This window comes from Conger conger, chromosome 13 (assembly GCF_963514075.1).
Source record: "Conger conger chromosome 13, fConCon1.1, whole genome shotgun sequence".
NCBI lineage: Eukaryota > Metazoa > Chordata > Actinopteri > Anguilliformes > Congridae > Conger > Conger conger.
Window position 1 is genome coordinate 33,210,384 of NC_083772.1, and position 24,143 is coordinate 33,234,526.

At 47.2% G+C, this 24,143-nt stretch overlaps 1 protein-coding gene across 3 annotated transcripts in view; it reads left to right on the forward strand.

Annotated features, from left to right (window-relative positions):
• The window catches only part of sorl1 (sortilin-related receptor, L(DLR class) A repeats containing), a 65,230-nt gene that overhangs the window by 21,144 nt on the left and 19,943 nt on the right, over positions 1 to 24,143 (forward strand). For all 3 annotated transcript variants that reach the window (XM_061217674.1, XM_061217673.1, XM_061217675.1), the window contains exons 3-20: positions 187 to 315; positions 2,055 to 2,216; positions 2,883 to 2,950; positions 3,986 to 4,169; positions 11,408 to 11,515; positions 11,671 to 11,840; positions 12,371 to 12,563; positions 13,297 to 13,414; positions 16,735 to 16,808; positions 17,269 to 17,357; positions 17,824 to 18,002; positions 18,465 to 18,651; positions 19,039 to 19,167; positions 20,557 to 20,642; positions 21,303 to 21,475; positions 21,725 to 21,856; positions 22,310 to 22,401; positions 23,143 to 23,389. In XM_061217674.1, the coding sequence (XP_061073658.1) occupies positions 187 to 315; positions 2,055 to 2,216; positions 2,883 to 2,950; positions 3,986 to 4,169; positions 11,408 to 11,515; positions 11,671 to 11,840; positions 12,371 to 12,563; positions 13,297 to 13,414; positions 16,735 to 16,808; positions 17,269 to 17,357; positions 17,824 to 18,002; positions 18,465 to 18,651; positions 19,039 to 19,167; positions 20,557 to 20,642; positions 21,303 to 21,475; positions 21,725 to 21,856; positions 22,310 to 22,401; positions 23,143 to 23,389 (2,520 nt within the window). The remainder of the gene's footprint in view (positions 1 to 186; positions 316 to 2,054; positions 2,217 to 2,882; positions 2,951 to 3,985; positions 4,170 to 11,407; positions 11,516 to 11,670; positions 11,841 to 12,370; positions 12,564 to 13,296; positions 13,415 to 16,734; positions 16,809 to 17,268; positions 17,358 to 17,823; positions 18,003 to 18,464; positions 18,652 to 19,038; positions 19,168 to 20,556; positions 20,643 to 21,302; positions 21,476 to 21,724; positions 21,857 to 22,309; positions 22,402 to 23,142; positions 23,390 to 24,143) is intronic.

Sequence of the window (24,143 nt, forward strand, 5' to 3'; positions counted from 1 at the left end):
AGATTTTTGATTCCTGTGTTCGCATCTCCGGCCAGGCAGTGTTAAATATGCAGTAGGAGTTTCTGTGTAAATGTCTGCCTCCATTGAAGCCTCACTGAGTGGCTGCAGAACAGTGTGGGTGAAGTGGTGACACTGTTTCTGTGCGCTGTCTCACCCCTGCTGTCCCATGTGTCCGTCCTATGTCAGATCTACGTCTCCTATGACTACGGCACCAACTTCGCGCCCATCTCAGACAAGTTCCAGCTGTCGGGCAAGAAGAAGGGGGCTAAGCAGGTCATTGCCCAGTTCTACCACAGCCCTGCTGACAACAAGAGGGTGAGCGTCTGAATGCAGGGCAGGTCATTATGACTATATGTGTTCTGTGTACTAAATATGTGTTCTGTGTACTACCTTGCTGTCGTCTGTTGTGGAATGCTACTATGTTTTTTTTATGTAACTAACAGCTAAAATTGCTAACTAAGAGAAACCGTAACTGGACATGTTTGTGGCATGATGGAATATATCAACAATTAAGGTATTTAATATGGCAATATTAGTTTTCCTTCTTATAAAAGAAAAGAGCTAATGATGCTCAGAGAATGTGTTGAGTTCTTGGGATGTGCGTTTTTCCCTGGCTCCCCACCTCTCGTCTCCGGCATCAACACGTGTCAGTGTTGTCTGCCAGACGGGGTTAGTCTGGTGAAAACGTGCCCTCTTTTCATAAGGCACCTTTTCACCTGACCCCGCCCAGCCCCACCCAGGGCTCCGTTATGCTCTGCACGTACAGGAAGTGAGCCTGGTGGCCTTGCTGCCTTCTGATTGGTGGCTGAGCTCACATTTGGCAGCCATTGCTGTTAATCTCCGCTGAGGCTGTGGCATCTTGCCGCCCCGTCTGGAGGTCACACTCAGGACTGGCCCAGACTCCAGCTCCTCAGCGTGAGATCAGTTGCTCAGCCCAACTCTGCGGGGGGCTCCGGAGCAGAGGGCTATGGTGGAGAAGTAGAGGTGGACAATCCAGGTTCAGAAAGTGAAAGTTTGTTCCAATCACCTGGATTTGTTAATTGGTGCAATTCTTCAGCCAGGAGGTTGGACTAATTTGCAAAAACAGTTGGCTCAGCTAATGGGTGGAAGAAACACCTGGCAGGGCTTTTACTTTCTGAACCCTGGACTTTCCACCTGAGGATAGAGGGGGAGAGGTGATGTTGTGAAAAAAAAATTGGCCCTCGTCCTTATCTTTGTTGTACAGGTAGCAGTTGAAATTGTACTTCCCTCTAGGGTTTTTCAGCAAACTTATCCCTGGTTATGGGTATGCACTTTGTTGTACGTCGCTCTGGATAAGAGCATCTGCCAAATGCCAATAATGTAATGTAAATGTAATGTAATGTGAATATGGCTGGCCAAATGATGTGAGGGAGGGGACATTGAAGCATATCCACGCCAAAATTCAAATGAAAACGCATATCGGAAATTACATTTCGTTTTAATTTCATGTGCGTTAAAACCATGCCAAAAAGACAAATTGATAATGCAAACCCCCCTTTGGATTTGCTTTGTCAATTCGATTTTTGGCAGGTTTTTTGCAAGACTGTGTGAAAATGATAATGCAGGGAGACAATGCAATTTCATTTGATTTATGTCACCCTTGTGCTATGGAAACATGAACATTAAATGAGAATGGGCCAATTTAATTATCATTTGATTTTTGTCATGGATAATGCGGTTACAATAAGAAATTGTTATTATTTAAAGTGTGTTTTTTCATTTTCATTTAATTTATGACAGGCTTTTGTCATAGAGGATGAGAAACTGAATATGAAATTGAATTTGCATTTACAGTCAATTTTAAAGTCCATACATTAACTTGAAACTGAAAATGCAAAGTGGGCTTTTGAATTTTCATTTGAATTATGTCATGGTTTTTATGTACATGGAATGAAAACGGAATGTAATTGCCGATTTGCATTTCATAAAAATTTTGGCGCAGATATGCTTCCATAGAGGTGGGGTTAAAGCTGACCCTGCTTTTAGTTTTCATCCGCCATGTCTAATCCCTCCCTGTCTTCTCTACACCGCAGTACCTCTTCGCAGACACCACCAATGGCTACCTGTGGAACACCTTCGATTTCTGCAAGACCATCCAGGGCTTTGCCCCGCCTTTCAAGCCCACAGATCTCGTGCTTCACAGCACCAGGCCAAATCTGTTGCTGGGATACGACAGCTCTCACCCCAATAAGCAGGTATGTCACCCCGATGAGTCACGGTAACACACACAGCTCACACCCCAATAAGCAGGTATGTCACCCCCATGAGTCAGGATCACACACAGCTCACACCCAAATATGCAGGTATGTCACCCCCATGAGTCACGGTAACACACACAGCTCTCACCCCAATAAGCAGGTATGAGCCAGGAGCACACACAGCTCACACCCCAATGTGCAGGTATGTCACCCCCATGAGTCAGAATAACACACACAGCTCCTACCGATAGACAGGCGTCTCATTATCTCGGCGTGTACGGCGGTGAACGGGACTCTCTCCCACTGTGTCCGTACTTTGCTCAGCTCTCATCCCAATGAGCACAGCTTCTCTCCTTATCCAGGGGCTGGGCTGCCATTTGACTGCTTAAAACGTGCTGCACAAATTTGTTGTGAATGTGTTGTTAGTTTCTTAAAACGGTAAATTCTCACCCAGAGGACAGGCTCTTCCTGCCCCAACACATAACTGTGTTTCTCATGTTCTGGAATCTTTTCGGTTTCTCAGTTTACCAGTAATACATTTGATACGATTAATTCTGTATTTTATTACTGTCTGTGTGTGTCTGTGTGAGGGAGAGTGAGTGAAAATTACAGACACCTCCTGACTCTTTGTCCCCCCTCACTCTTCCCGTCCTGTTTCTGTAGCTGTGGAAGTCGGATGACTTTGGCGAGACGTGGGTGTTGATCCAAGAACATGTCAAGTCATACTTTTGGTGAGATCATTCTTCTTTAAAACAAGCATGAATATTTTAACTGAATATTTAAACCTTTCTCTTTGCCTAGTTCTCTTGTGCATCCAATAACCAGTGCGAATTGTGTGTGTGTGTGGAAGAAGTAGGCTGTGCCTTTGATACAATTTTAGAGGAAGCGTATGTTACTAAACAATTAAAGTGGCAGCCATCATTACAAGCTATAACAGAACTAGGGTAGAAGTGTCTGCAGAGTCTTTATATTTGGAATATCTGGAATTATATTTATTTAGTGCTGTTAAGACGACATACAGAGGAATGTGCAGGGCTCATTGGCTGGGTTTGTTCAGTGTTCTCTCTCCTGCTCTTGCCTCCTGATAGAGTTTGAGCTCTAATCCCTCTGTGAGCCTGCAGTGTAAGTATCTTGTGCAGATCCTATTAAGAGCACAGTAAACCTGGGGTTTTGTGTTGCTCACACCCTGGTGCTAAACACATTCTGCTCACAGTGAGCGTGTAGGAAGCCTTGTGCTTATTTATGTGTGTCCCTCAGCATAATCTCTGCCCTCAGACCACCTTTCGGGAGCTGACTGTCCTCAGCGCACCCTAGGAGTCAGGTTTCGTGTTTCCACTGTTGGCGCTGGTATAGGACCGTGGCCCGGCCCTTGCATGCAGATCCACCCCAGGGCTGCACTCTGGGCTGTCCCAAAAGTTCTGTCCCACTCAACGGCCCGTGTCCGCTAGGCTAGGTCTGCACAGTTGGGTTTCTCAAACTGAAGTTTCAGTTAACAATATACTCTAGTTCACTGGTTCTTAAACTTACATACTGGGACCCAAATTAGAAATGGAGTACCTTTCAGGGAGCTGTCAAATACACAGACCAGAATAGCCTAGTGTACTACCTAGTGGACTCCTTCTGGAACCCACCTCATACTGTCATTTTGGTTCCTGACCCATAGCTTAAGAAACAGTGCTCTAGATGAGGAATTGAACCAGTCTTTCTCCCAGCTGGGGCTTTGAACCGTTGTCCCCTGTGTGAGAGTGTCTCTGTGCGTGTTGCAGGGGCGTGGAGCCGTACGACCCTCCCACCACGGTGCTGCTGCAGAGGCACGAGCCCCAGGGAGTGTCCACCATCCTCAGCAGCACCGACTTCTTCCAGAGCGAGCAGAGCCGGCACGTCATCCTGGAGCGCGCAGACAGCTTCCAGCTCCGCGACAAGTACATGTTCGCCACCACCACCGCCTCGGTGAGCCCCGCCCGGGTCTCTGAACCCAGCCACGTCCACACTCCGCCCGGGTCTCTGAACCCAGCCACGTCCACACTTGCCCGGGTCTCTGAACCCAGCCATGTCCACAACCCTGTGCGGGTCTCTGAACCCAGCCACGTCCACACCCCGCGCGGGTCTCTGAACTCAGCCACGTCCACACCCTGCCCGGGTCTCTGAACCCAGCCACGTCCACACCCTGCGCGGGTCTCTGAACCCAGCCACGCCCACACCCTGCCCGGGTCTCTGAACCCAGCCACGTCCACACCCTGCGCGGGTCTCTGAACCCAGCCACGTCCACACCCTGCGCGGGTCTCTGAACCCAGCCACGTCCACACCCTGCGCGGGTCTCTGAACCCAGCCACGTCCACACCCTGCCCGGGTCTCTGAACCCAGCCACGTCCACACTTCGCCCGGGTCTCTGAACCCAGCCACGTCCACACTTCGCCCGGGTCTCTGAACCCAGCCACGTCCACAACCCTGTGCGGGGCGTCGAGTCCAGCGCCAGTGGTCTTCTAAATTAGCTTGTTTGTGTGGACTGGCACCTGTGTGGACTGGCATCTTTTGTTTATATTTGCTCACTGTGTCGTTGAAAATGTTCCCTAAGAATCATATCTCCATCCAAATTTTGAATTTCCGCATCAATAAACCTGAGCGGAAACACAGAAAAACTCTTGATTTCCCTTATCTTGTTGCGTCCTCTTCAGAATAGTCGCATAACAGTAGTTGCTGGAAGCACACACTGATTCGCATTTTCTTTTGATGACTTTTCGCAAAATCACTTAACATTTGTAAAACATCCGGTTGGAAACTCAACCTAGACATACAGTGCTAGCACAACTCACAGAAATAATGCATTTGCAAATAGTGCATGTGCATCTAAAGAGAAAGCAGTTGAAGGCTCTCTGTCGAACACGGTGAGTAATACCACAGTCACGTCAGGAAATGACCCATGAGGGAGATACAATCTCAGGCTTGTTTCACAGAATCCCTTTCAGCCAGAGAAGCCTGATTTCATGGATATTTGATTACTGTAAAATAATGGAAACAAGCATATCCAAAGTCTCCACAGGTGCCAGACCAAAAACTAATCATAACAGATAACGTGGAGTCAGCACACTGCATACTGCTCCCAAGCTAAAAGGGCTTATTCACACCAAAAACGTGACGTCTTGAGTTGCATCCATCTTGTACATTCTTTGTGTCTTTCCCTCTGCAATATTGTGTTATTAGTGGTCGAAAAGATCATGGTTTTCGGTGTTTATACACTCTTTTTTTCTTGGGCGCATTATACAATTTCACTATTGTGCCAATAAAAAACTCAAACATAATTAAAACTGTAAAACATGATTTGAAAGTAATGTACAGTTAAAATATGAGTCCAGTTTGGCTGGGAACCCTGAGAGGGGATCCATGGTGGAGCAGTGGGGCTCTTTTGTGGTCTGGAGCCGCTTGGCGGTGTCTCGTGCTGGTGGTCTGTTTGTCATGTTGTAGCCACACGTGGGGGAGTGGAGGCTGGATACTTTCGTTTGTCTGCCTGCTGCGAGCTAACGACACGCTTATTAACGCCCAACGGTGGCAACAACCCTCGTGACGGCATCGGGCAAACCAGGAATTTGAGGGATACCGCATGAAATGCTTTGAAGCAGATCCTATTTACTGAAGCACTTGATCAGCTGTTGGTCTGTGAATTCTTCAGTTGCTGAGCAAAGTGTTTGGTGAAGCTTGCTTCGGCTTATTCCCAGAAGGGAGTCATTATTTCTTTTGGTTTTGGTTCTGCGTTAGCACAACTTGTACTATCCGATTTTTAACGGTTTGGCTTGACTTGTTTGGGCCAATGGAATTTTGGTCAGAGAAGATTTTTTTTGTGTCGAACAGCAGTAAGTTGGGCACACTGCAATTACACAGAAGCAAGTAAACAAGCTGAACCACAAAGCATATACTGCAAGAATTCCACAGCAAAGTCTATTAAAGAGAATTAGAGTTTGGACATTTGTCAACCCAAAGGTTCTAGACACTGAGATGTTGGTTTTAATCAATGAAAACCACCGAGCCCCCGATCTCTGTTTGAATCTATGTGTGGGTGGGTGCCCGCTTTATGTGTTCTGAGTGTTTTGTTTTGAAGCTGTCACTGCATGTGCCAGGGCTCTGAAAGTTGATGAATTGAAACCGCCGCAGACCCTGAGCCTGCGGTTGAGGAGCAATTCCTATTGATTTTTCTTTCAGAAAAGCTGATTTTTAAGGTTGTTCTTAAATGAACTGAGAGCAGCTCTATTGTGGTGTGCAGACAGGATCTGCGGCTTAAGTTTGACATGACTGGTGTGAGCCTGTGTAACCTGCTGTCAGTACTGTGTAAGTTTGACTTGACTGGTTTGAGCCTATGTAACTTGCTGTCAGTACTGTGTAAGCTGGACATGACTGGTTTGAGTCTATGTAACTTGCTGTCAGTACTGTGTAAGCTGGACATGACTGGTTTGAGCCTATGCAACCTGCTGTCAGTACTGTGTAAGTTTGACATGACTGGTGTGAGCCTGTGTAACCTGCTGTCAGTACTGTGTAAGTTTGACATGACTGGTTTGAGTCTATGTAACCTGCTGTCAGTGCTGTGTACGTTTGACATGGCTGGTGTGAGCCTGTGTGACCTGCTGTCAGTACTGTGTAAGTTTGACATGACTGGTTTGAGTCTATGTAACCTGCTGTCAGTGCTGTGTACGTTTGACATGGCTGGTGTGAGCCTGTGTGACCTGCTGTCAGTGCTGTGTACGTTTCACATGGCTGGTGTGAGCCTGTGTGACCTGATGTCAGTGCTGTGTGTCTGCCTGCATTGCCAGAGGGCATTGCAGTGATGATGCGATTTGATATTCCAATTTGGATGAAAAATAAAAAAATGTCTCGAACAGTTGATAAAAAGGAAATGGACAATGTCATGTGATCTGTGCTGCAGAAGCTCATTGGCCAAACTCAGAATTGGTCACTGAGATGGAACTTCAGAATCAGGGTCCTTACTGAAGACTGTAACAGTGACAGTGCCCCGCTCTGTTCCCTCACTGCACCACTGTGTAACAAAAGACTTTGTCAAGGCTGGAAAAAAGTATCTTTCCTTCAGTACCAGACTTTCGGTTCAGCACATGCTGCAAATCGAACTACATTACATTTACATTAATGGCATTTGGCAGACGCTCTTATCCAGAGCGACCTACAGTTGATTAGACTAAGCAGGAGACAATCCTCCCCTGGAGCAATGCAGGGTTAAGGGCCTTGCTCAAGGGCCCAACAGCTGTGCGGATCTTATTGTGGCTACACCGGGATTAGAACCACCGACCTTGTGTGTCCCAGTCATTTACCTTTACCACTACGCTACAGGCCGCCCCTATTACTGTAACATGCTTTAATCCGTGGTTAAATTCACATTCAGTGCGGACCTTAAATTCAAAACTATGTGTTTGTCCGGAACTCCGAATTACTCTACCAAAAATTTACCAAACCCTGAATTCAAAGTGGAAGTGCAATATACACCGTTACAGCCTTACTGGTTTATAAAGCCCAGTCTGTGGCTTTTCACATATTTAGTTCATGGTTTATTGAGTGGAGAGTGAGGGTTGAGCTGGTTTGTAGAGAGAGAGATGGGGTACAGGTCCTTTAGAGAATGAATTAAATGGTTTCTGTGCCCTTAATGAAGTCACTGCTGTGTATTCCCTGTGGCATTAAACAGCCCATTCTTTTGAACACCTCAGCTGCCCTGTGTTTGACCCTATAAAGGACACAGAAACTGAAGAGCTCATGGTGCCAGAGAACGTCCCACTCCCAGACTACTTCAGGGCTCAGCTCACTCTCTCTCCCTCTCTCCTTCTCTCCTTCTCTCTCTCTCTCTCTCTCTCTCTCTCACTCACACTCACTCTCTTTTTCCCTCTCTCCCTCTTCCTCCCCCTCCCTCTCTCCCTCTCTCCCTCCCTCCCTCCCTCCCTCACACTGGTAATAGCATTAGGATAATGAATATTGTGAGAGCTTCTGCCGGAAGCTGCTTAAGACTAATTAAAGCCTGCAAAACCGGGGCCCCTCTCATTGGACTGCTCTGTGCAGGCGGTGATGATATCGATCCATGGAAATAACTGGGCCCTTGTCATACTCTGGCAACTTCCTAATAGCTGTGTCCTGGAGCCCTCCCCTGCCCAGCACGGTGGCCCTGTCATCCCCATGGAGTTAAAGCTGTTTTGTCAATGATTGGCTGTGTCACGCAGGGCTTCATGGATTACACATGCAGAGACGGTTGGGCATGTACAGTCAGGCACACTGGAGCCACACGCGGTGAAGTCCAAACACATGCAGGCGTGGTTAACTGGAGAGTTTTACTTGCCCCTAGGCCAAGGCACTAGCCTCGGAACTGGAGTTGGTTTGCGGGCACTGCACTATGGCTGAAAGAAAGAAAGAAAGAAAGAAATAAGTAAATGAAGGGTGTGAAAGTCAGAGGAGTGATGACTATACGTCACTGCTATGATTAGCCGTGTGTGCTGCAGGTTATAACTGCACTTGTGTATATCGTTATTTTAGCATTCGGGGTATTCTAGCTGCCAACCATGGTATGCTAATTGGAAAGTTGATTTGCTCTTCAAGGGTTCAAGTTTTATCTGTGTGATCACTAGGACTTGGAACCGTGCTTTCCTCTAGGGTCTTCAACGCACTTGTTCCCGGTTCTGATTTGCATTTGATTGTACGTTGCTCTGGATAAGAGCGTCTGCTAAATGACTGTAATGTAATGTAATGGCTATGTGAACGGAAGCGCCGAAGTGCTCTGTAGCAGACACATCGTCGCTCATTAAATAAGGAAACGATGAAGCGATGAAGGAGGAGCAGATGCTGGGACTCGCTCAACTGGCACAGACCCAGCGCTGGGTTAACGCTGCACTCTGTGCTGCAGCTGTCCTCAGTCCAGGGTCCCGGAGAGCCACTGGGTCAGCCAGTGTATGTTATTACTCGATGCATTGGTCACTTAACGTGGCTGATGACACCATTAACCTACATCACCTGGCTGCTTGGGTTTAAATTAGGTGCTGATGGTCTATGTAGTTGACTGTGAGGAAGGCCGATGGAGTATTCCCCTTTCTTCTCCTTTCTCTTGTGTCTTTCTTCCTCATCATTTGCTTTGAGTCATTACTGCTGCAAACGCAGTGTCTAGCTCAGCGTCACAGGAGAGACTTCTCGGCCCTGCGGCGCTGCTCAAAGCATCGCAGGAGAAACACTCCTACTAGAGCTTCACAAGAGAAACCGCACCCACCCCTGTGAGAGCATCACAGGAGAAACCACACCACCCCTATCTGTGCATCACAGGAGAAACACTCCTACTAGAGCTTCACAAGAGAAACCGCACCCACCCCTGTGAAAGCATCACAGGAGAAACCACACCACCCCTATCTGTGCATCACAGGAGAAACATCCCTACTAGAGCTTCACAAGAGAAACCGCACCCACCCCTGTGAGAGCATCACAGGAGAAACCACACCACCCCTATCTGTGCATCACAGGAGAAACCACACTCGGCTATCAAAGCATCACAGGAGAAAGGACCACACTCACTGTGCTATTGAAGCATTATTTCGGTGAAACCCCTTCCGCAGTGAGACAGTGCTGTTGAAGGGTCTCATTTCAGTGAAATCGCTTCAGCACTAAAACGCATCTCTTTCTGTTTCTCTCTTCAGTGCTCAAATGCGGTTCTCTTAAAGGACCATGTGATTTCAGCTGGTCACTTGGTGCTTTTAAACACTTTACTTTTCAGTGTAATCACTTCAGCACTTAAATACAGCTCTGTTAACAGGCTCTCCTGTGAAACACGGCACATTTAAAGGTGCCGTTTCTCCCCGGCTGCAGAGGGGCTCTCCTTTCCTCTCTCCTTCTCTCCAAGACATTCTTCACCCTCCTCTCCGCCCGGCTCGGATGGTGCGACGGCTGCCAAGCTCTTCCTGGATACGGCCGTAAAAGCCGCCAGATAAATCAAAGCGGCGAATAGGACACGGCAGCGCCGGGCCTCCGGAGAGGGGGGCGGAGCATACGGTCCGTGCCCGGGAACAAGGGCCGTTTGTGGCGGCCGATCAGAAGAGCCACACATTCATCTGGGTCCCCAGCCATCGGTCACCGGCCCTGTCACCACGCTCCTTTCTCCCCGTTCCTGCTGAACGGGAACCCTCGTTTGTTTCCTTCCCTGTGTTTTTGTGTTTTTTTTTAACGGCTGAAATAATGCTAAATCCCCATGGGATGAACTCTTGTAATCCTGGATGATTCTCCAGGCCCAATTACCCCCTCCATGTTGGGAACAAGCCACCCACTAATTATGAATTTTAATGCACTAGCAATGCCGGAGTTGAGCTCTAATAATATGCTAATATTATGCTAATAATGCGCAAATGATAAACTCTGTCTCTGACTTGCATACTGGAACTGCACTGTTTTGTGTTTCAGAAATGAAACATGGAAGTGTATTTTTACTGTTAGTATTTGTGTTGCAATATCTCAGACAACATCACTCTAGCAAATATTTTAATCGTTTGTGGTTAGGATTTTGTCGCTGGATATTTCTCAACTTTGACTAATGCAACCTGCTAATTAAAAGTATTGTATTTTGGTTCTCATGATCATCTTGGGGAAACAGTTTTCCCCCCAATTTGCAATGTCCAATTATATTTCCTGGCCCATGACTCATCATGATGTCCTCTAATGAATTCTCTTCCATTCTCCTCTGCACCGTATTCCTCTTAACACTCTCCATCGGCATGTTCAGTCCTGCAGTCTCTCTGTAGAGCAGTATAAAACTGCCGCTAATGCAGCTGTGGAGTGGATACATGCCGAGATGCTTCAAATGTGGAAATGATTGTAATTCTTTTGGTCAGAGGTGCCCTACTTACAGTAAAGTTTTTGTTTTGGCAGTACTTGAAAACTGTGGTTTCTGTTTCCTGTTTTTAGTAGTTTATTATTTCCCAAGTATTTGATCAGCCTTAAGTCTCTGATTATGAGTGTACGTGTGCACGTACAGTATGTCTCTGTGTGTGTGTGTACGTGTGTGTGTGTGTGTGTGTGCGTGCGTGCGCGCGCGTGTGTGTGTGTGTGTGTGTGTGTGTGCGTGTGTGCAGACAGAGGTAACAGCTGTAGTTGTGTTGATAAGTTTTGCACAGGGTAACCCTGACGCTCTGTCCGGTGTAACCCTGTTCCTCCATGTGTCCCTCTCATTGCAGCCTCCACAGGAAGGGCAAAACCAGAACCCCTCCCCCGTCCAGCTGTGGGTGTCCTACAACCGCCAGCCAATGCGTGCTGCCCGCTTTATGACCCGCCACCCCATCACTGTGAGTGTGCCGCCAGCAGCCCCGCCCCCTCAGTCAGAACCGCAGGAGAGGAGGCTCTGACTCCGCCCCGCACACCCTGCACACTCGTGCTGTAGTAAAACAGGCCTGTAAATGTCACTGTGAGTTACTGAATGTAACCCTCCGCCCTCCTGCAGGAGTACTACATCGCCGACGCCTCCGAGGAGCAGGTGTTTGTGTGTGTTAATCACAGCAACAACGTCACGCACCTGTACATCTCTGACACCGAAGGCCTGTCCTTCTCCCTGTCTCTGGAGAACGTGCTGTACTACAGCCCTGAGGGCTCAGGAAGCAGCACGCTGATCAGGTACACACATACACGCACGCACGCACGCACACATACACACACACGCACGCATGCACACACACGCGCACACACACACCCACACACAGATGCACACACACACCCACACACACAGATACACACTCACATATACCCACACCCACAGACACATACACGCACATGCACACACAGACACGCACACACACAGACACGCACATGCACAGACACACACACACACACACACTGACAGCACCTCCTCTTTTCCACTGAATGACTGAAGCTGTACATCACTGTGGCTTTACTTTCATCTTTAATGTCAGGCCTGTGGTATAATGCCTAGAGTGAACTTTGGCAGTGGTTATGGGGATGAAGATTTCTATCTGTGTCTGTGTTTGTATTTGTGTGTATACGTATGTGTGTGTGTGTGTGTGTGTGTGTGTGTGTGCGCACGCGTGTGTGTGGGTGTGTGTGTGTGTGTGCACGCGTGTGTATGTGTATGGGTGTGTGTTCGTGTGCGTGTGCGTGTGCGTGTGTGTATGGGTGTGTATGTACAGGTACTTTGCCAGCGAGCCCTTTGCAGACCTGCATCGTGTAGAGGGCCTGAGGGGCGTGTTTGTGGCCACTCTGATTAACGGCTCTCTGAGTGAGGACAACATGCGCTCCGTCATCACCTTCGACAAGGGCGGCACCTGGGAGCTGCTGACCCCGCCCACTGCTGACAGCCTGGGCGGGACCATAGACTGCCAGGTACGCCTCCCGCCCCTGTCCAATCACCTGCTGGACCCTAAAGTCATCTTGTTCCACCAGTATTTTTGAGGCTTATAGAGGTTTAAATGTAACAGTATAGGAATATTACACATGCTACACCCCTGAATCTCTGTATAGGAGTATTAGACATGCTAGACCCCAGAATCCCTGTATAGGAGTAGTATACATGCTCCACCCCTGAATTACATTTACATTTTAATCATTTAGCAGATGCTTTTAATCACAAGCGACTTACAAGACCGCTGAATCTCTGTATAGGAATATTAGACATGCTAGACCACTGAATCTATGTACAAGAGTATTAGACATGCTAGACCGCTGAATCTATGTACAAGAGTATTAGACATGCTAGACCACTGAATCTATGTACAAGAGTATTAGACATGCTAGACCACTGAATCTCTGTATAGGAGTATTAGACATGCTACACCCCTGAATCTATGTACAAGAGTATTAGACATGCTACACCCCTGAATCTATGTACAAGAGTATTAGACATGCTACACCCCTGAATCTATGTACAAGAGTATTAGACATGCTACACCCCTGAATCTATGTACAAGAGTATTAGACATGCTACACCCCTGAATCTATGTACAAGAGTATTAGACATGCTAGACCGCTGAATCTATGTACAAGAGTATTAGACTTGCTACACCCCTGAATCTATGTACAAGAGTATTAGACATGCTAGACCCCTGAATCCCTGCAGCTGTCCAGGGCGTGCTCGCTGCACCTGGCCCAGCGCTGGAGTCAGCTGCTGAACATCCAGCTGCGTCGCATACCCATCCTGTCCAAGGAGTCTGCACCAGGCCTCATCATGGCCACAGGTGGGTCTCCATGACAACCGCCCTCCGGTGCTCACAACTGGGTCTCTATGACAACCAGCCTCACATTCTCACAGGTGGGTCTCCGTATTGACCAGGATGTCGACTGGAATCTCACACCGTTTTTGGATTTTAAGTGGACCCGAAAGCCATTAAATATCCTGGAGGGCCACAGTGTCAGCTGGTATGTGTGGTTTTCTTTCACATCAGCAGGCAAGTCAGGCGTTGAGAAAAAGGTATGCGGACTCTCTAGCCAATCAATGACTTGTATTAATTACTGGTGCTGAAACGCATTGAAAACCAGCTGACACTGCAGCCCTCCAGGACTGGAGCTTGGCACCCCTGATCTAAACTGAGGTGCAGTGGACTGAAGCCTTCAGCACTCCCCTGCGGAGAGAGATGGACCTTGGGCCTGGTCTAGAAGCTGTGGTTGTGCTGGTTGAAGAAAGTGTTTTGGTGGTGTTTTTGCAGGATGTATTATTGAGGTGGTTGTAGAAGCTGTTTGCAGCAGTTGATTTTTGGTTGACCTGTAGGACTTTTACACTAGAAAGGCCAGAGCTGGCTTTAAAATGAAAATTACTTCAACACTGTAGATGCAATACTCTGCACCTTCCATGACAAAAATCCCCTCACCAGCCAATCAGAAGCAGGTACTGGTGCACAGGTGTGTTGTTGCTCTCTTTCAACACGCTATTCAGAAACTGAATCATCAATACTTTGCTTAAGCAAGAACTATCAAAATTAGAAATATAATCATATAATTATACATATAATTAATTATCATATAATAATACATATAATTAAATAATGCAAATTCATTGCAGTCATGAAGATGAAGACTGTAGGTGAGGATGGATAATTTTGGGTGTTATAGTTATAAATAGGTTTAGCCTGTAACTCCACACAGATAATGACTCTGATATATTTTCAGTTTTTCACTGAAACCAAACCTTTGAACATACTCTGAATAGACTGTATGATGGTGATGAATAAAGATAACTACATGAAATGTATCAGATATTTGTGCTGTCCCTGCTCATACAGAACATAATATTATCTTTTTCTGTGGAATTGATGAGTAAGAGGAGAGAGTGTAATTGTACTAGCTGGAGCATATGAACTTGAAAAAAAATATTGCACTTTACATTTTGTCTTTTGTCGTGTTTTGCAGATTTTAGTGCTTTTGCAATAGCCTATGACTTTTGTCTATTTGTCTGTTTTACCTACATAAGAGCAGAGCCGTAATTTAGAAATAAAAATGCTGAGATCGATTTAGTTAGTCCTTTATTTCAAGACAGTAGTTTGGCAATATTTGGTTTATTCATGTTTATGAAATTAGGTTGGTGTGCCTGCAGAAATCAGTGTTGTAATGCTGGACAAGCCTGATGCAACTTGGTACTTCTGGGTAGTAAAAACGTTTTAGTGTTCAGAGCATCCTGGCGGGTTACCTCGGGCTATCTGTCTTCTGAGAAAAACACCTTTAAAAACCATCCTTGAAGTCAAAGCCTTGATAAATGTAAACACTGCCAAGGTACCATGTGAAATGCACCGGTTCACTGATGACTGTTGATTTCTTAGAGTCTATAGTATGTAGAGACGGTGACGCCAATAGAAGCCAAAGGGGGAAAATACCCCCACGCAAGGCTGCAGTTTTGCTCATCTGCATGCTCATTGGTGTCCTTGGTCACATGCACGGCAAAGAAAACACAGGGTAAATTACGGAAGGAATAGCTTGAACGCTGGCTCTCTGGTTGATTTAGTAGGGTAGCTGATTTCTCTTCATCTGGACGGGTGGATCGTATAGTCACAGTGACGTTAGCCCATCCTGGTTGCAGAGAGCGGTGATTCAGCATAGTCGTTTGTCATGGACGCGACGCGTGAGGACGAGGGCAGGAATGAATGGTATCCGATAGGAAGTGCTGCCCTGTGCTCAGTGCCTGGAGGGAATCACATTAGCGCCCACTAGGACAGGGCCGCCCAGTCATGGGAATTTAAGCCTTTGATTAGATTATTATTGTGATAATGTGCCAGTAGTACTGTGAGACATATGCCACTTTCTTGTTATTACACACACACACACACGCGTAACTCAAGCACACAGTAATTATGTTTGTCTTGCCCGCAGGGTAATTAACACACGCAATCCCACACGCGCTCAAACCAGCTAGCTCCGTGAACAACAGCGGCGAATTGTCAGGTCTTTAGCTAGTAGAAAAATTGACTGAAATTAGTTCCCTGGTCTATCAGTGTTTGCTTATATTGAAGGCGTTTGTTGTGCCAGTCCCTGCTTTTCTGGGGGAAACATTGAAGTGCTCCAGATGCTAAGTGTAAGACTACAGGACGAGTAGAAGGTCTGTCCGGCATTGTTCTGGCTGTTTTCTGCCCCCACCCCATCCCAAGTACTAATCTCAGATCATTAAACTATTAATTAACTTGGCCCTTAATTATATCTAAGGAATGAAATGCTGATCTATGATTTTAAAAAACCTCTGCTTCATCATAATTATCAAAACTGAAATCTAATGCAGGAACAATGCTTGGTCACAGAATCTGTCTCCATCTCCTCACCCTGTGTGACATGTTATAGCTCTTCTTTGCCCTCCTCATCCGTCAAAAAGATAACTTAAATTAAAGAAGATAACTTAAAAAAGATACTCTGCTGTCTTCAAACAAGATTGAGAAAAGCCTCTGGAATGGGAAGGTCTGTTCACGCCGGTCCTGGGTCAAATACGTCATTCTTTTGGATTCAAATACTTTTCTGTGCTTGATTGGTGTTCATGCAGGTGTACCTGGAGACCAGCTGAAGCATTCTTCATCTCTGTCTCGCTGCTGTTGTGCAGTTGGGGGCCATGTGCCCCACTCAGAGTCAAGGTCACTATAGCCTCCAAAAATGGGGGCGACATGGCTCAGGCAGTAAGAGCAGTCGTCTGGCAGTCGAAGGGTTGCCGGTTCGATCCCTCGCCCGGGCGGTGTCGAAGCGTCCCTGAGCAAGACACCTAACCCCCAAATGCTCCTGACAAGCTGGTCTTGCATGGCAGCCAATCACTGTCGGTGTGTGAGTGTGTGTATGAATGGGTGAATGAGAAGCATCAATTGTACAGCGCTTTGGATAAAGGCGCTATATAAATGCCAACCATTTACCATTTGCTCCCAACACTTTTCACCTGCCTCCCTTACCCAATCAAAAACTGAAGCAAGAGCAGTGATTGGCTGTAGTCTGGTCGCCATAGCAAGGGCTTTTGTGAAATATAATGAAGTTCTCTATATAGTAACTCACTACATTCTGACAAATGAGTGTTGACCCTCACCGTCTCCCTCTCCAGGGTCTGTTGGGCGGAGTCTGGCCAATAAGCCCAATGTGTACGTGTCCAGCAGTGCTGGGGTCCGCTGGAGAGAGGTGAGTCACATTGTAATACACATACGCGTACACACGTACACACACACACACATGCACACGTGTACACACATACACACACACACACACACACACACGTGTACACACGTAAACACACATGTACACACATGCATACATAGTAATGCATACATCAGTGATTGTTTTCTGTGATTGTATTGACCATGCTGTGTGCCGATTTCAGTGTGCATCATTACCGTTGCTGTGTATGACCATAGCTGTGTTATGGATGTTTTTAGTTGCATAATGACCACGGTTGTGTTCAGTGTGCTTATTGGCTGTAGCTGTGTTATGGTTATGTTCAGTGTGCTGATTGGCCGTAGCAGTGTTATGGTTGTGTTCAGTGTGATGATTGGCCATAGCTGAGTTATGGTTGTGTTCAGTGTGCTGACTGGCTGTTGCTGTGTAACTGTGTACTAGTATAACCTCTGTTCCCCTGGTACAGGCGCTGGCAGGACCCCATTTCTATACGTGGGGAGACCACGGGGGGATTCTGATGGCCATCCCACAGGGGGGGTCCACCACCCAGCTCAAGTGAGTGTCTGTGACCGTCACCATCACACCACTGTCACACAGGGGGTCAGGGGTCCAGCTGCTTTGTCTGAGTGTGTTTTCGCCAGTGTTTCAGCATGTTTGTAAAGGATATGTATGAAAGAGATATCTGTTTGTGCCAGAGAGTTTATGGGCTTTATGCTCTTGGCTGTGTGTTTCTCTGCATTTTTGGCAGACTCCTTGATGATGGTGGGGGGGGGGGGGGGGGGGTGTTTATAATGTTTCGGAGCAGGTCAAATTAGGTTATAGACCTGGATCAAATACATAATTGTTTTGGACTCAGATACATTTCAAGGCTTTGTTTTGTTTGCTTGTTGTTTTGGAACCTATGAAATACTCAAGTTGCGCCAGGAAAAAATCAGTCAAGCACAGAAAAGTGTAGTTGACCCAGGTCTGGTAGGTGCTGGTGTGACGATGACCTCTGTGTGACCCTTGACCTCGTCGGCAGGTTCAGCACCAACGAGGGCGAGACGTGGACTCCGTTCCAGTTCTCCTCGCGGGAGGTGTTTGTGTACCAGCTGCTGACGGAGCCGGGGGAGAAGAGCACCATCTTCACCGTGTTCGGCTCCTACGCCGACCACTGGCACAGCTGGCTCATCCTGCAGATCAACGCCAGCGACGTGCTGGGTGAGGGGGCCAGAGACAGCTACTCGCTGAGGCTGTGTGTGGGTGTGTGTGTGTGTGTGTGTGCGTGTGTGTGTGAGAGAGAGTCTGTATGTGTGAGAGAGAGAGTGTGTGTGTGCTTCACTGTGTGTGTATGTGTCTGTACTGTGTGTGTGTCACTGTGTGTATGTTTGTGTTTGTGTGTGTGTGTGTTAAGGGTGTAAGTGTTCTGAGCTATGTCCATATAGTGTGTGTGCATGCATGTCGGTGTTCTGAGCTGTGTCTCAGCACTGAGTGTGTGTGTGTGTTACTGTGTGTTTATGTGTGTGTATTGTATGTGCGTGTCTGTGTGTGTGTTAATGTAAGTGTTTTGAGCTGCGTCTCAGTATTGTTTGTGTGTGTGTGTGTGTGTATGTATTTGTATATATTAAGGGTATAAGTAAGCCGTGTCTCAGTAGCGTGTGTGTATGTGTGTGTGTGTTACAGGCGTGCCGTGTGCAGAGGGAGATTACAAGCGCTGGTCTCCCTCAGACGAGCGTGGCAGCGCCTGCCTCCTGGGCAGGGAGATGGTGTTCAAACGCCGCTCCCCACACGCCACCTGCTTCAACGGAGAGGACTTTGACCGGCCGGTCACCGTCACCAACTGCTCCTGCACACGCCAGGACTATGAGTGGTACAGCAACCCTGCGCCCTGGACCTTACCGTCAAATTCCTCAATCTCTGACTGTGAACTTTGAGAGCCTAGAATTATAAGGTTCTAACTGACATTTTTTTTTTTATGAGTTGGTATCATACATATCTTGTTTATAGGGCACTAAATATATATGTACAGTTTTACACAAGAATACTCTTTAAAAGTATGAAAAAATGCAACATTTTAAAGGGTCATGATCTGCTTGGAGCCCATTCAACTTGGACTCTTTGAAGCTCAGTATCTCAAAACCACTCCGAACACAGATGGAACCTTATAATGCCAAGGTCTCAAATTACTGTGAGTAACTCCGATTGGCTCAACCATCCTGTGCACACCTCTGATAGGCTCTCTCCCTCTCTCCCTCAGTGACTACGGCTTTAAGCTGAGTGAAGACCTGTCTCTGGAGGTGTGTGTTCCCGACCCAGAGTTCTCAGGCAGTCTCTACGCCCCCCCGGTACCCTGCCCTGTAGGAACCACTTACCGCCGCAGCAAAGGGTGAGTCTGTCCTGTACATCCAACACCCTGTAGTTTAACACATCCACATCCTGTAGTTTTAACACATCCAACACCCTGTAGTTTAACACATCCACATCCTGTAGTTTTAACACATCCAACACCCTGTAGTTTAACACATCCAACACCCTGTAGTTTTAACACATCCAACACCCTGTAGTTTTAACACACCCAACACTCTGTAGTCTTAACACACCCAACACCCTGTAGTTTTAACACACCCAACACTCTGTAGTCTTAACACACCCAACACCCTGTAGTTTTAACACACCCAACACCCTGTAGTTTTAACACACCCAACACCCTGTAGTTTTAACACACACAACACCCTGTATTTTTAACACACCCAACACCCTGTAGGTTTAAAACACCCGACACCCTGTAGGTTTAAAACACCTGACATCATGTAGTTTTAAAACACCTGGCACCCTGTAGTTTTAACACATCCAACACGCTGTAGCTTTAACACATCCAACACGCTGTAGCTTTAACACATCCAACATGCTGTAGTTTTAACACACCCAACACCCAGTCAGTGGAACACATCCAACAGCCTTCAGCACTGTGGAACAGAGCACCGGTGTGCCGTTCTTATTGGCTGTTATGAAGCAGCTTTTGTTCCAAGGCTGGGTTTCTGACTCTGTCAGCAGTGTGGACTACCTGCTGAGGTGCTGCTGGAGAATAATAATGACATGAGAGCTGTGAGATAACTTGTTAAGATGTCAGCATGCTTGTTTGTCTGTTTGCAGTATGAGATTAAGGGGACAGGGATTCTTCGCCTTTGGCAACAGAACCACCTAGTGTCTGAATATGAATAGTGCACTGGGACCAAAGTTTGGCTTCTCAATATGCAACATTCGTTCATTATTGATTATATGTCCAGGACATTATTCATTTTTGTTTCAGTTGCTGCAATTCTGACAGCCGTAACTGTATTCATGTAAGCCTAGAGATGTTTTTGGGAATTAAAACAAAGGATGAAGTTTTAAGTTGGCCAAATACTGCATTCAAATTATTTTATCGATACTCCAAGAAGCTTTTCATTCAGTTCTTAAAGCTTTTCATTCAGTTGGGCACTCCAAACAGTTGCTTTTGCGATGGCTCTATGAGTTAAGACTGTGCAGGTGGCTGTGCATTTCAGGTACAGGAAGGTGTCGGGGGTCGGCTGCAGTGTGTGAGTGTCTCTGTGTCGGGGGACAGCTTCAGTGTGTGTGTGTGTGTGTGTTTGTGTGTGTGTGTGTGTCTCTGTGTGCAATGTGTGTGTGTGTGTGTCTCTGTGTGGTGTGTGTGTGTGTGTGTCTCTGTGTGCAGTGTGTGTGTGTGTGTGTGTGTGTGGCTGTGGTAACCCGGATGACTGGCCGTGTGTTTCAGGTACAGGAAGGTGTCGGGGGACAGCTGCAGCGGGGGTGATGTGGAGGCCCGGCTGGATGGAGAGATGCTCCCCTGCCCTGTAGGAGGTCAGCTCTGCTCCTCTCTCAGGATTCAGTGTTTCTAGACTTACACAGTTATATCAGTTACTTACTTTAATATTCAGAGCATGTCAGACATGTGCAATAGTCTTTTGGCCTCCTAGTTAGTAACTTGAGCTGCATTCAGAAAATGGAGACCAGACCTGAGTCATTACATTACATTACATTATTGGCATTTGGCAGACGCTCTTATCCAGAGCGACGTACAGTTGATTAGACTAAGCAGGAGACGATCCTCCCCTGGAGCAATGCAGGGTTAAGGGCCTTGCTCAAGGGCCCAACGGCTGTGCGGATCTTATTGTGGCTACACCGGGGATTAGAACCACCAACCTTGCGTGTCCCAGTCATTTTACCTTAACCACTACACTACAGGCCGCCCCTCAAATACGTAATCGTATTGGATTCAAATACTTTATTTGACACTTTACTGAGCTTGTCTGGTGTATTGGAAACTATGAAGTACTCTCAGAAAAGTGCAAAGTCCACTGACAGAGGCTGTGAAACATGTGCAACAGCCTCAGAACTTCAGCATCTGTGAGCCAGCCCCGCTGATGTTTGGAGGTGGCTGTTTGGGCATATTGGTCATATTGGTCATATTTTAGATGCAAGATGTGCCAGCTGCTATAATCCATTGTGTTTGCTCTCCAGAGAGTAATGAGTTCATCTTGTACGCCGTGCGTAACTCCATCCATCGCTACGACCTGGCCACTGGCACAGACACGCCCCTGCCCCTGTCGGGACTGCGTGAGGCCGTCGCCCTGGACTTCGACTACGAGAGGAACTGCCTTTACTGGGCTGATATCGCCCTGGACACCATACAGGTCAGGAACACACCAGCCCTGTGTGTGTGTGTGTGTGTGTGGGTGTGTGTGTTTGTGTTTGTGTTTGTGTGTGAAACATATTGTGTCTGACTACTCTCCTGTGTGTGTGTGTCTTTGTGTGTGTGACTACTGTCCTCTGTGTGTGTGTGTGTGTGTGTGTGTGTGTGTGTGTGTGTGTGTGTGTGTGTGTGCGCTCGCGCATGTGTGTAACATATTGTGCGTGACTACTCTCCTGTGTGTGCCCTGCAGAGACTGTGTCTGAATGGCAGCTCTGGACAGGAAATAATCGTGAGGAGGGGCCTGCAGAATGTGGAGGCCCTGACCTTTGACCCCGTCAGCAGGCTTCTCTATTGGGTGGATGCCGGAGCTCAAAAGATTGAGGTATAAGGATGGCACATTCCTCTTCATTCATAAAAAACACAGAGAAAACACTGCATAAAATGGTGCAGAAACACAAATATTATTCTAGCAAGATGTAAAAGTGTGATTGAAAACAAAAATAGTGGATCAAAGATGATATGTGCCAACTAAATATAAGAAACAGATCTGGGTCGATTACGTAATTGTTTTGGATTCAAATACTTTTCTACGCTTTACTGAGCTTGTCTGGTGTATTTGAACCTATGACATACTAATAAAAAATGCAAACCCCACCTCCTGGTCCTGTTTATTGGCTCAACTGCACAAAGCAAGATCAATTGAGTATGGAAAGTATTTGAATCCAAAACAATTGCGTAATTGACCCAGATCCGATGAGTAGTTGTAAAAGTTAAATGGCATCAAGTGTGTTTTTGAAGTGGTGTAACCACGGCGGCGTCCACTTCCTGCCGCTAGGTGGCTAACGCTGACGGAGACCTGAGACGCACTCTGCTGAACTCCTCAGTGCTGGAACATCCCAGAGCCCTGGCCCTCATCCCTGCTGAGAGGTACTGCGGACCCCCCTCCCTCACCCTACCCCCATGGGCCCGATCAGATATCGCTTTGCTTTCATTGTTTAATGTCCGTGTTTGCTCTCTGTCAAGCTTAAAATTGATTTGATATTTTTCCTACAAAATTGGCGGGGAAAGTAATCTGTGAAGTTGATTTATTTTGTCAGCCTGCGGTAAGGGTTTGGATGGATGTAATTATGAATGCTAACTGCTTTGCTGGATTCAGTGCTTTGTTTTAAGGGTTTGCTGCTTGGCCTGCCAGCTTGTTTAAATGGGCTGAGGTCTGGCTCTGTTCTGGATGAATACTGGCTGGGTTGTAACCTTGTTACGGCTGCATTTTGGGGCTGGGTTTTGGATGCGTTGTGATTGGATTGGTGTGTCGTGGCTGTGTTTTGGGTGTCTGGTGGCTGGGTTTTGGGTGTTTGGTGGCTGGGTTTTGGGTGTTTGGTGGCTGGGTTTTGGGTATGACGTGGCTGTGTTTCAGGTGTGTCGTGGCTGGGTTTTTGGTGTTTTGTGATTGGACTGGTGTGTCGTGGCTGGATTTTTGGTGTGTCGTGGCTGGGTTTTGGGTGTGTCGTGGCTGGGTTTTGGGTGTGTGGTGGCTGGGTTTCGGTGTGTCATGGCTGGGTTTTGGGTGTCTGGTGGCTGGGTTTTGGGTGTGTCGTGGCTGGGTTCCGGTGTCTGGTGGCTGGGTTCTGGCTATGTTTCTGGTGACAGCTCCGTCCCCTCCCCCCACAGCCTGATGTTCTGGACGGACTGGGGGGACCGGGCGGCGGGGGTGTACCGGGGCTGGATGGACGGCTCCAACGCCTCCTGCATCGCGTCCGAGGGCGTGCGCTGGCCCAACGGCATCGCCGCCGACGACCGCTGGCTGTACTGGACGGAGGCGTTCGGGGATCGCATCGAGAGAGCCGACTTCAGCGGGGGCCAGCGCAGTGTGGTGCTGGCCGGCCTGCCCCACCCCTACGCCATCGCCGTCTTTAAGGTATGACCAGCACCGTGCATGCATGCCGGGGAACCCTTCTCCCTGCAGTCACTAAACGGCCCTTTACAATCGTATCAACGATCAATTTTTAGACTTATTGGTCTTCTGCTGCTGTAGCCTGTCCATTTCAAGGTTCAACGTGTTGTCTGTTCAGAGATGCTCTTTTGTGTACATACCATTGTCATAACACGTGGCTAATTGAGTTTCTGTCTCCTTGAAACGGCCTATCAGCTTGAACCAGTCTAGCCATTCTCCTCTCAGTTTCTTGAGATCAGCAGTTTCTTTGATACTCAAACCACCCTCTCTGGAACCAACAATCATTACATAGTCACTTGGAACACATTTCTTCACCATTGTGATGTTTGGTCTGAACAACAACTGAACCTCTCTACCATGTATGCTTTTATGGATTGAATTGCTGCCACATGATTGGCTATTATATATTTGCATTAATAAGCTGGTGTATCTAATAAAGTGAGTGTATATACAGTCCCCTCAAGTATTGGAGCAAGGTCAATTCCTTTGTTTTTGCTAGACAATTGAGTTTGAGGTCAAAAGGTATGAGATAGCAGATCCGAATTTCAGCTTTTGGGTAAATTGAGCCATTTTGTAGCTGAAAAAAGGGGAAATTGATCAGAGCCATTGCACAAGCATTGGGGATAGCTTGTACAACAACTTGGGAATGTCCAGAAAAAGAAAGAAACCGCTGGTGTACTGAGCAACAGACATCAACAGGTTGACCAAGGAAAACCTA